This window comes from Platalea leucorodia (assembly GCF_965183815.1).
Source record: "Platalea leucorodia genome assembly, chromosome: 13".
Classification (NCBI taxonomy): Eukaryota; Metazoa; Chordata; class Aves; order Pelecaniformes; family Threskiornithidae; genus Platalea; species Platalea leucorodia.
In genome coordinates, this window is record NC_138835.1 from 197901 (window position 1) to 210297 (window position 12397).

A 12397-nucleotide genomic window follows, 5' to 3' on the forward strand; every position below is an offset into this window, starting at 1 on the left:
TTTGAACTATTCCAAATAACAAAATTCTACACCATATACATTATTAAAATGCAAAATCCGTTGCATTGCTAAAGCAACAAAAAGGAAATTAAATATGTCTGTATTTTTATCTGATGTCAACATTAAGTGTTTCCACAATTTTGATGACATCAGTGACAAGGGCATAACTACATTTGTAAACAAAAGAAAATTTCATAACTCTACAGTTGCAGCAATTGCAAATATCAAGCTTTTCCATTTTATTTCCCTAAATGCTACTGACATGCATTCGCAAGTTTACAAAAATCAGCAACCTCCCCCCAAATGTGGAGAACTGAGAAAATACTTACTTCTTGCTGCGTTCTTCGTGGCCATTGGCACTGCTCAACTTGTTCTCATCCTAAGCAGGGTTGATAGAAGAACATCGTGAGGACGAAGCGGAAACATTTCAAGTGGTCAAAGGGTAATGGGAATAGGAATAAGAAAATACAAAACAAAAATTTTAATACTAAATTACTTGTTTACAGTTTTAACGTGGAAAGCTTTAGAAAATTTAGGTAGGCATGTTTAACCACTTTGCTGCTTAAATTTAAGTCATACAATTACAAAATACAAGACTTACATCATTTAAAAGTGTATATTAAATTGTAGATACTTCCTTACATGGTTTAGAGAGCAAGTTATCCTGTAGAATTCAGCACTCAAGTGGTTAAATGTTAGTTCTATAAAATGTAAGAGGAAGTTTCAGGTTTGTGTGCCCCTCTGATCAGTACCAAGGCTATAACTCTGCCTAAGCCCCAGTGGCTACGCTAGCAGCCAGCCACTATGGATTTCCTGTGACCGATGCCATTCCCGAGATCTTCGCTCATTTTCGTTGAAGGGTTGTAAGAGCTTGATGTCACCTCTGTCACACATCTCGCCCTGAAGCAAACAGGGATTCACACTGCTTTAGTAACGTCGACTCCCAAGAAAGTCATCAATAATCCACCAGTCCAGCCTAAACATTCCCTATTTCCATACCTGTTTACATGGAAAATATCCATGTTAAACCAGGACACAAGAATTTTAACATAACAATTTACAAATTTCTCTTCAAGATTTTAACGTAACTGCTAAATATTACATAAACTAAATATACCACTTAAAACTTACAAATGCTCATCCAAAATTCATGACACGGTTGTAATAAACACTGCAGAATAAACTAACAATAGCTCATATATAATTTATATACTTGCTTTACAGTTTAATCACATCAGTTACATCAAAAGTACAATTCCTAAGCGACTTAAACTTAATATACATTTATTGCAAAACCAGTGCTAAAGCATGCATAATGTTAACACTTCACCACCATCTGGTGAAAATCAAAAAGACAGTATTCATTTGCTGCTGGTTTAGGTAGAAGACATCACTACGCTAATTGATAAAAATTTTGCATAGAAGTTGACATTTCTTAATTAAACAACTAGGACAGAAGAATACAAGAGCTTATTTTAGAATGACACCGCAGACTGTGATACTGTCTTTTACTTGCTAAGAACATTCTATTCAGGGATCCAAGAATTTCCGTAAATTCGTTCACTCAGCAATTGATTTCCATCTGCCCTGTTAAAAGATTAACCGCCACCAGTCTTCTGCATTAAAAGCAAGTCTCACTCTTCTTGCACTGAGCAGACTGTTCAAATATTTACTTGCCATGGGACTGGTGAAAAGGTTATTCTTGGAACCCTGCTGTTTTCCCAAACCACTGCATTCACCTTGTTGCTATACCAAACTGGACCTGGCAATTTTAGGAGAGGTTTTTGGTTTCTTGGGTTTTTTGTTTTGTTTTTGGTTGGTTGGTTTTGGGTGGGTTGGTTTTTTTTGTTTGTTTTGGTTTGTTTTTTGTTGTGTTTGTTTTGTTTTTTTTTTTAAAAAACCTAGGGGACCACGGTACAGCGATACGTCACTCAATTACTACCTTATGATTGACAGTTCACACTGGAATCAAAGGTGAATTCATGGGAGTAGAGGTGAGATATCGTTAGGCAAGTCTACAAAGAGAGATAGATGGGCATTTATTCATCACTCTGAAGTGAAACTACTGCACAATATAATTACATTAACAGTATATATTTACTTGTAAGTTACATGTAATGCATCTCCAATAAGATAAATCATGAGGGCTCCAGGGATGTTAGTTTACAGTTCAGCAGTAGTTTCATGAATAATGCTAAATTAAGGTAAACAGGACCTCACTGGCACATTTTTCTCACCTTCTTGTAAGGAGCTTCAAGCATTGCTTCAATATCAATATCATCAGCCATTTTTCAGGACACCTGAAAGAAGAAGCAAAATCCACCTGAGATGGAAAACACCCTTGTGTTTTATATTCCAAAGGCTTTTGCTTAAGAGGCCATCACTGCATTGGCTCAAATTCACAGAGCAGTGACTCAGAAGACATTTCCAACGAGAACTGGAATGAAGCTTTGCCCAGTGAGATGATAAAGAACGTGACACAAAGCAATTACAGCTGCGAACAACAAAATGCTATTGAACACAATTAATCAATGGAAGCCCCAGAGCTATTTCACCTATTTCTTTCAAAACAAAGAGCACAGATCATTCATGATACAGAAACACAGGTCTAGTGGCCATCTTGAGAAGTACTAGGGCTTGACCAAAGGACCCGAGAGACACACGTAAAGAACACAGAACAAACACTCAGGCAAATCTGTTCACAGCTTCCTAGCATTTGCTACCACCACATTTACTGATCTGAAGACTTAAAGTGAACATTATGGTCCTTTAAGAAACGCGGCCTCCTGCATAATGGGGGCCACAGAAGAAACAATTATGATTGTATGCTACTAAATCATACACGAGATCCATCCAGTCTGGAACTTGAGGTTTCAGGCAAAAAAGATGCACCATGCTGTGTAACACTAGTCACCACAAACTTTTTTTTTTTTTTTAAATTGTTCCTCTTATTTTTCCACTTCAACCACCTAATGTAATTTTGTGTTTTCTATACTCTGAATCCCTTTGACATTAGATTTCCTTTCCCTATGCAGGTATGCTATTAAGAATCTCCCAAGACTCTCTAAAGTACAGAGACTCAACTTCCTCAAATCTCTTAATGCAACAGTTTCTCTCCTTTGTCTTTCTTAAACTCAAAAATGGCCAGACCTCTAGATCCAAGTCAGACAGTCCAAGAGTGATGATTTTGCTGCATGTGTGCCATAAAATGGCTTTTTAATCACACAGGTTAATTCTTGCACCTTGGTTACAGGCATTGCTGCAGGAACTGTGCTGTCCACAGACTTGGCCAGCATAATGAAATGGCTCCAACATTTCAAGATCCTTTAAGCTGTTCACTCATAAGCTCATAACTGAGAATATTATACCAGAGCTGCACCACATGTAATATTCAACTCACTCCCCCACCCACATCCAACCATCGCCCATTAATACAATCAAGAATAAAACATAATCCTTTAGTAATATCAGAGCACTGGTAGTTCATACTCAATTACTTAACCAAGGCACACTAACCTCATTTGCAAGTTATTACCTCTTGGGCTATAGTGCTATCACTTACAAATATGATCATCCTTAGTTTACGTGTAATGACTCAATTTTACTTTTTACTAGAGTATTTACATTCAGCTTTTCAAGTCATCTACATAGATGCATATGATTTAATTCACCACTGCTCTACCAGTGTTTGGTATGAGCAAGTACATCAGTATGACTAAGGACCATGAAAAAGCACCAGGCCAGACCCAGGACTCTACAAGAAAATTCCCACCAGTGACATCTCCCACCCACAACTACATCTTCATACGTGTAATTTAGCTAACATATCCAGCTACACCTGGGGTGGGATTCTTCATCCTGAAGGGGGTGGCCAAAGGGGGGGGGACACCATAATAGGAACAGCCAAGTCATGAGTGGCATAGAAAAGTGAATAGGCAATGACTATTACTGCATTCACCCAAATAATAAGAGTGAATGAACTATCATCTGGGGGGTTCAAAACAAAGGTCCTTATTCACACGGCATTAAGCCATGGAATTCACTGTTACAGAGCACTGTGGATGCTAACAAAGAAAAAAAACCACATGCAGTGTTCAAAAAACCCAAAACAAAAAAGCGCTAAAGTTTACAGAAAAAGCTTTTCATTAAACAAAGACATGCCTTGTGACCCTGAACCACAACTAGCTGACGACTAAGAGCACGCAGAGAGAAGTATCACTGTACGATTGCCCTGTCTTTCTGTTCTTTCTCAGCCATTTATCGTTGGCCACTATCACAGACAAGATCCTGAGTTACATGGACCTTTGGTCTCACCCCGTGCAATCTGTGCCCTCTGTACTCTGTACAAAACACTTTCATTGGTGTAATACCATGCTTTAATCAGAATACTTTCTGTTCACATAACACAGACCTACTATCGACTTTGTAATTCATGTAATGCATATAATGATGCTACATATAAAGTTATTCTTCAAAACAAAACAACTAAGAGTCCTTATTAATTTCAAACAAGTAGAAAATCATGACAGATTTTCAAGTATCTTTCATTAAACACTGAAGAAGCTCAAGATAATTTTCATAAAAGCCTTTCAGCTTGCTCAAAAAAGCTGCATATACCTGACATCTCTGTAGAGAAAAAACAAACAAAAAACCCAACAACAACAAACAACACCCCAAAACGTCAAAACAAACAAGGAATGAACTACACTTTGAACTAGACTTTGTGGGTCTAGAGAAAACCTAAATGGACATGAAATCTACTGCCACTCATCTAGCCAGTATTTTGAAGGCAGATTCCATCTCTTTTTGCTACTATATTACATAAAAGGAATTTAAAAAGGTCGTCTCCTCGAAATCACTTGCCTTGGAAATTCTAAGCAATGACACTTCCACTCTTGCTTTGCCTCCTGGAAAAGCATCAGGGAAGTTCAGGGAGAACGCCGAGGCCTCGGGAGGGGAGCTCAGCTCTCGGAGAACACGCACCTCTCGGCAGGTTCCCACCCGCAACCCCCCACACGCTCCCCGCGCCATCGGAACCAGACGAGCCCGGCGACCGCAGCACGCCGCTGGGCTGGAGCCGAGCCGAGCCGCCCCGAGCCCCACGCTCTCCAGAGGCCTCCACTCCCCGCGCCCCCGGCGCCGCCCGCCCCGCCGGCTGCCGAGCCCCGAGAGCCGCCCGCCCGCGGCGGCCCGGCGCTCCCCCCCCCCCCTCGTTCCCCGCCCCGTCTCCCAACGTAAACAGCGCCGGAGCCGCTCCCCGCCGCTCCGCTCGGGCCCTGCCGGCTCCGGCCGCGGTAGCGGCAGCAGGGCCGGAGCCCCGGCACAGCGCCATCGTGGGGGGACCCGGGGAGGGACAGCGCCGCGGCGGGGACAGCCGGATCCGCCCGCTACGTGGCCTCAGGAACAACCAAATCCCGCACGGCCCGGCCACGGCCTCGGGGCGGGAGCAGCCCGCCGGGCGCCCCGACCCCAGCAAGACGCAGGGCGGACACCAGCGGGTAGGCCAGCGGCGGCCCCTGGCAGCGACGGACGGGGCCGGGCGACCATGGCGGCGGGAGGGGCGCAGGCCTCCCAGGCCGCCCGCAGGCCGGGGGCAGGCCGCGGCTCGCCCAGCGGTGGGGTCCAGGCCCCGCGGCCGGCAGTTACCTGCGCGGCGGGCGGGCGCTGTCCTCGTTCGGGCGCCCGAGGTCCAGCAGCGGCGGCGGCGGCTCCCGGTCCCGGCGCCGGCTGCGCGGGCGGTGGGGGATGGGCCCGAGGGCTCCGCAGCCCTCCACAGGCGTCTAGACCACAGATGGACGGCGCCGCTCAGCCGGCCCCGGGGCGGCAGGCGGCGAGGGGCAACGCAGCCGAGGCGAGCGGTCCCCGGACCCGGGCTGGGCCCCGGCTCTAGCACCGGCGGCTGCTCCCCGAAATGGCGCCCGCCGCCTCTCGCTGCTGGCAGCTCGGCGCGCGGCACGGGGGCGCCCACCGCGCGGCGCAGGGGCTCTCGCGAGAGCCAGGCCAGACAAGGCCCCGCGCGCCCGCGCCCGCCGCCTCTCGCGAGACATCGCGCCCGGAAGGGGCGGCTCAAATGCTCGCGAGACTTGGGCAGGCGGGCGGGGCCGTCACGCGCCTCTGAGCTCTCGCGAGAGCGCACGCACGCCCCGGGCGCGGCGGAAAGGTCAAAGGTGACCGGTGTGGGCTTCCCGCCCCCACCATGGCGGAGGGCAGCGCTGCCCGCGCCTCTGCCGGGGCCGGCACTCGCATCCTGCGCCGCCCTGGAGCTGTCCGCCTCTCCTCGGCAGGGCTGGGGTGCTGCCGCCTTCGCCCGGCCCGGGCCCGCCTCCCCCGGGCGCCTGCGCGGAGCCGTGCGGGCCTGGGCGCCATCCCGAGCCGGGGCGGGGCGGGGCGGGGCGGGGCGGTGGGCGTCCCCGCTGTCCGAGAGCCCAGCGCCCTCCCGCGGGATCGTTCAGGCGGCGGGCCCGCGGGCTCGGCGCCGCCGCTCGGGAGCAGCCGTGTCGCGGGGGGCCGGGGCCCCGACACCGAGCCGGCGCGGGGACAGCCCTCTCACGGTCCCCTGCCTTTTGGCAAACTTGCTGCGCCTCCTCCTCTCCCCGGGTTTTATTCTCTTGTACACCCCAGCCTCTGTCCTGGCCACACGGAGGTGCCCTGCTCCGGTTAGGGTTATTTGCTAAGGAAAGTGTTATTTTTTTTCCCTTCTTGAGCACCATGTAACCATAAGTGGTTTTCTAGTCTCTTAGCTTATAGTCCAAAAGCTGTGTTAGCTCTTTAAATGCTTATTGCACTGTACAGTTATTGCAATAATGGGAGTGTTGCAGACAGGCCGTTTGGTGTCCAGATTTCTACCCACACCTGTTACATCAAATAACTTTACACTTACTGTAAAAGTAAACTTAACACCTTTCTCAGGATCCCAGTTGACCCTTATGCTAACATTTCTAGCGTAAACACAACATCTTGGGTGGCAGTGCCAAGTGAGAATCGCATCGGGGATCTCATGCCAGAGGAGGAAAGCCCGTTGCCTTTTCAACAGGTGAAAAGAATGGAACTGTTGTGACAAACACACGATGTGTGTCAGTCGTGTCTGGGTCAGGAAGCCCCTGAGCTGCTGATGCTGGAGCCTGAGAGCACAGGAGCAAGCACTGCACATGCTTACCTTGTTGAAATACTTTCATCTTGTCTTGGGCCAAATGGATGATGGTGTGGGGTAGTGTTAAAGATTTGCTGTTTCAAGCTTGCTGTTTATTGTCGGAGAGAGGGATAGAGCAGGTTAGGTCATAGATTGGGCAGCGGGGTGAAATTGTTTGTGTTCCTTCATGACTGGTTCTTCTGATGTGACGATTTAACAGCATCTGTGCTCTGAGCTTACTCCCTTTGGCTGAGGGCTTGACAGGATTCAGTAAGTTTAAGAGTAACAGCATCTGAAGGTGTTACGGCTGTACCCTTCTGCCAGAAACTACACCCACCCCCCCCTTAGTGGGCCACCACTGAGAGCTTTTCAGCCATTATAGTCCCAAGTATAACTTAAATTGTAGTGCTATGGCGTTCTGGTGCAGGTTTTGGCCCAAGCCCCCGCAGATTGCTGGAGCCTTGAAGCTGAATGGTGTAACTCAGAAAGTAAGTAGTGTTTTGCGAAACAAAACCCGCTTGTCTCATTAACAGTGCTTTGTTTCCCCTGGGAGCCCACAAAATGGCTCATTTGTATTTAACTTTTTAATAATACGCAGTAAGTTTTGCCCAATTGTTCAATGTAGTACCGATAACATTGAGTGGGTTTCCTGCTGAAGTCAGCAGAGATAAGCAATAATGGCTGGGGGGTTTATTTCTTTTTTGTCCTACGAATCTGAAACAAGGTAAACAGAAGCTCCAAACAAACTTTGCCTCCTGAAATGATAATTTTGCTATTGCATATAGAAAAACTAATTAAGGTATAAGAACTCAGGCCCACAGATTTGCAAATGAAAACCTGTTTTCGCGAAACTCCCAGGCTACTGTGTCATTTAATGTCATTTCTAACAAAGTTCCTGAAATGTTAATAGCCTAAAAAGATCCTGAAGCTCTTGCACAGAGTTTCCAAGTCTTTCTAAGCTGAACTGGTCAACTTAATTGAGTTTGGGACATTTAGGAAAAATGAGCTGTTTAAAAATAAAAAAAAAAAGCATGAATATAATAGGTCTATTCCAACCTAATCATTTTTGTACAGGTTGGTTGTAAACAAAATTAATAATTTGCTCACAAACAAAATGAGGTTTGTTGTGGTCGTTACTGTAGCACCGCACCGGCTGCATGTCCCTCACCCCACCGCCATTGCTTGCCGCTCGTTAGTGCGGCTCCCAGTCAGCCGCCAACGGTCAGGTCTAACCAGCTCTGTGTTCCTTGTTCCCTCATCATATGATTGCAACTTAAGTATGTGCTTAGGCTCATGTTGGTGGATTTCCCTAAGGGTTTTCTCTCCCATTGTTTGCCTATGGAGCCAGGCTCTGGAAGAAGGCCACGGATGTGTCTTTTTTTGTCTACTCCACTAACACACCCCTCGCCCTTGGCTGATGCCGGGGTGGTGTGGGAGGAAGGATGAACCCAACACATGGAGGGCTTGGTGCTTACAGACTGGGCGGGGGTGGCTAATGAGGGACCTTGACTGGCAAGCAGCTGCCCAAGCTCCATGTCCAGTGCCAGTCCTGGTGTGTCGTAGTGCTGTCCTGGCTGACCGGCTGTGGACCTTCAGCTCTGCGGGGCTGCTGGTGGGGTCGCTATGCGCCTGGCTGGATTCAGCTCTGACGCTGACGGGAAGGCTGGGGGAAGCTCTCAGTAACACATTTCCTAACAAAAGTTTTACCGTTTGCAGGATGGCTTGATCCACAGGAGAGACTGGCTCTCACTGCAGCGCGGTGGGCGGAACGCCAGCCATCGCTTGTATTTCGTCATCACCTGAATCTGCGATGAGCACCAGGGCGTTCACTTAACAGACGTCCCTGGGGAGACACAGAGGGTCTGGTGTGGGGGTGGGAGTCGTTCGTGTTGTCCTGCGCTGCGGTGTAAGGTGGTGGAAGGGATCTCGCAGAATTAACAAATAAGAAGGGAAAAAAAAATACTGGTTGAAAGCAGAAAATATTCAAGCTTTCCCACACCGGGAGTCGAACCCGGGCCGCCTGGGTGAAAACCAGGAATCCTAACCGCTAGACCATGTGGGACCGCATGCTTACTTTTGCTGCCGCGCCGCCCGCTGCCTGCGCCGCCTGCCCGCGCCGCTGGCTGCCCGCCCTGCCTGCGCTGCCTCCTGCCCGCCCCTGCCCGCGCTGCCCGCTGGTCCTCGCCCGCCCCCTCCGCCGAGGCTCCGGGGAGCCGCGGCCGGGGCTGCGCTGGGGCGCGTTCCCCCGCGCAGACGAGCCCGAAGGAAGCAATTCACCCTCGGGACCGGGGGCGGCCGCAGGCTCTCGCTGGCAGGAGCCCAGGCAGGCGGCCAGGAGCGGGTCGTGGGAATACGGACACGGGCTGAGAGCGAAGGAGTCGGGCTGCCAACCCTTCATCAAGTTACAGGGGAGTGTTTGCACCGAGTGAAGAAGGCTGATGTGCAAAACCCCACAAAATTTAGGGTCATCCTTCCCTAAGTCATTAAAATGCTCTCAGTTAAAAGATGGGGATGGAGGTTGGCAAAACTGAAGAAGGAGGAGATGACAAATGGGCGGATGAGCAAATGAAGTCCGGCTTAAAAAGTACCGAAACTGGGTAACAGCCACAAATGTGCTTCTGTACAAATTCGAGCAATCAAAAGCCAAGGTGGAACAACTGGACTACCCAGTTGTGACTGACAACAACCTTATCAGAAATTGGTGCAAGGCAGATAATCAGTGGGACGTTGCAATAGCAAGCTACAGATTACACAGGAAGAACCAACTAAATTGTGCTTGTGGAGGAATGATGCTGGATGCCACAGAAACCTCGGTGTCAATGTGCCTACACGATTTTAATCTTCCAACGTGTAATGCTGAACCCCTGTAGTTACAAAATTCACACCTAAATAGGCAAAGGGGAATATTAGGACTACTGTAGTGAACAGTCTTCAAAAACAGTGGTGGTGACAGTGATATCTTTAGGAGATCAGAGACACTGCCAAGGCAGAAAACATCACCATAATGAAGAGTCTCCAATTACCCCCACATTGAGTGAGTAAATGTCACATCAGCATATGATGTAGTTGCTACATTTTAGATACCACAAAGGCTTGATTTTTGGAGCAGCTGGTTGGAGAACATAAAAGAAGTGACTGGGTTTAGCGCTGAGATGTGTGAGGGGCTTCATTCAGAACCGTGCTATTAAAAAAGCTATGTATAAGAGTGACTATAATGTATTCAATCTGGTATAATTAAAAGAACAACAGCAGCAAAGAAATTCCTCCCAAAAGAGCTTATTAAAAAATGAATAAGCCAAAAGGATAACATGCTTGTAAGAAGCACGGAGATTGCTAAAATGGCTCAGAACAGTTTATATCACCAGGAGGGAAAAGACTAAAAATAGGCTGGTATGGCTACAAAGCATGGTAAAGAAAGCTATTGAAATATCAAATTAAAAATAAAATACCCTTCAAAATGTGAAGCTGGTGCAGACCATGTCCGTATGCCAGCAGAGAAGATCCTGAACAGGTTTCAAATGAATTTGATGGTGACTGCGTAAGGTAGATCTGAGCAGATCCCGTTTCCTCACGTGGATCCCAGCTGCAGCCCACTGGCCTGCGTGAAATTGCTGTGGTCTGTGCTAAGGACATGAGGAGGGACTGGCTGCCAGTCAGAGGTCCCCGCTTTTCTGGCAGATGATTGCAGTCTGTCTCCCTGAGATGAAAGGCAATTTGCTCCCCAAGGACTTGGCACCACTGGTGGTGAGATTTGAGCTTCTCCCATGCATCAACCTGCCTCTCCTCAGCTTCTCTCCTAGTCTCAGCGCTGGACGATGCTCCTTCTTCCAGAAGCTCTGGGGAAGTGTCAATAGAAGGAGCAGCAGTGACAGCACCTACACCCCTCCACCTCTGCTTGCCCAGGAATTATGTTTGAGGGAAGGGGGAAGGTCTCCCTTTATTCATCACTCCTGGAGATCAGGACACTGGGGGAGGCAGACCTTTGGCTTCATTTAGACTCACTATGATCATGCTGCTGTTGTACCTGCCCGTGAAGCTGTTCTCAGGGCCCCAAGGGTGCTAACAAGCCCTTACAGCTCTGGCCAGCCTCACCTGGGGCTTGCACCCCAGCCCTGCCCAGGAGCCCCAATTCAGATCAGCCCTGGGCCCTCAGTCCCCATCTGAGCTGTGTTGGAGGTGCGCTTGTCTCCAGTGCTCTCATCGATATGCCCGTGCCCATGGCCGTGCCCAGCCCTGGGTCTCTCTAACCCTGACCTGCAGACTGACTGCCTGGCCTGGCCTTGGCTCCGCCTTGTCACTACAGACCTGCACGGCCATCACTGGGCTGCGTCTGACCCCGGTCACCACCACTGGCCTGATCCTGACCCCGACCTGCAGACTGACTTTCCAGGTTGACCTCAGACCTGCCTCATCTCCATGAGCTGCCTGACAGTCTGGGCTGCGGGCTGCCCTGCGGGACCGCTCTGGCACGGTGGGGCTGACCATAGCCTCCTACTGATGTGCTGCCATGGAGGATTACCTGGAGTTTGCATCAGATAGTCCCCCAAGACGCTGCTCAGGCATAAGGCCAAGCGTTTCCTCTCTCCTCTCACAACAGCCGTCCACAAAGGCCAGCCACGGAGGTACTTGGACAGAGATGCATGTGTTCAGACTGGCAGCACCCAGCCTGTGTGCACAGCACTCAAATTAAAATACAAGAACCTGTTTGTTGAGTTGGTCTGCTTAGCAGATATCCAAGGTGTTTAAAAAAATAGCAAAGAACATCTTTCAAAGTGGTTTGCCTAAAGCTGAGTACCTGGATGCTGAGAGGAATTGAGCTTGCGCGACACAGTCAGTGTGGCAAATGCAAACAGGGACATTTGGCATTGCAACACTGGCAACCACAAGTTCAGAAATTTATCTTCTCCCCGCGGTTACGTGGTAGAGCAAAGAACTTGCTGCGGTTCCTCTTGCAGGAGCATGGCTGGTCCTCAAATCCTTGACTGTATGAGAAAGTATAAAAGGTAAGAGAGTAATATACCACTCCTTGCACTCATTATAGGACTTTTTGTTATCAGTATGTATTAGTAAGCAGGCGGTGTGCAGGCAGAACTCAAGACACTATCTGAGGGCAAAAGGGATTAAGTTTAAGTTTTAAACAATCAAATCTGTATTATTTCACTGAAAGGATACAGTGAGAAATAACAACCTGAAGATATTTCAGTTGTGGACATCTATAAACAACAAAATGGAGCAAAATTTTTTGTAATAGTTAAGAATAAGAATAAT

The 12397-nt window shown here is 48.6% G+C and overlaps 1 protein-coding gene across 16 annotated transcripts in view; it reads right to left on the minus strand.

The window, feature by feature from the left end:
• Positions 1-5953, minus strand: part of RBM39 (RNA binding motif protein 39) — a 33057-nt gene extending 27104 nt beyond the window's left edge. For 8 of the 16 annotated variants that reach the window (XM_082326321.1, XM_082326316.1, XM_082326320.1 and 5 more), the window contains exons 1-3: positions 5647-5953; positions 2238-2300; positions 330-379 (exon numbers count right to left, since the gene is read on the minus strand). In XM_082326321.1, the coding sequence (XP_082182447.1) occupies positions 330-379; positions 2238-2288 (101 nt within the window). In that variant the 5' untranslated portion in view covers positions 2289-2300; positions 5647-5953. Of the gene's footprint in view, positions 1-325; positions 380-642; positions 1000-1942; positions 2016-2237; positions 2301-5646 lie in introns of those variants that run through there. The other 8 variants (XM_082326323.1, XM_082326309.1, XM_082326319.1 and 5 more) reach the window with 7 other exon arrangements.
• Positions 5954-12397: the final 6444 nt, after the last annotated feature.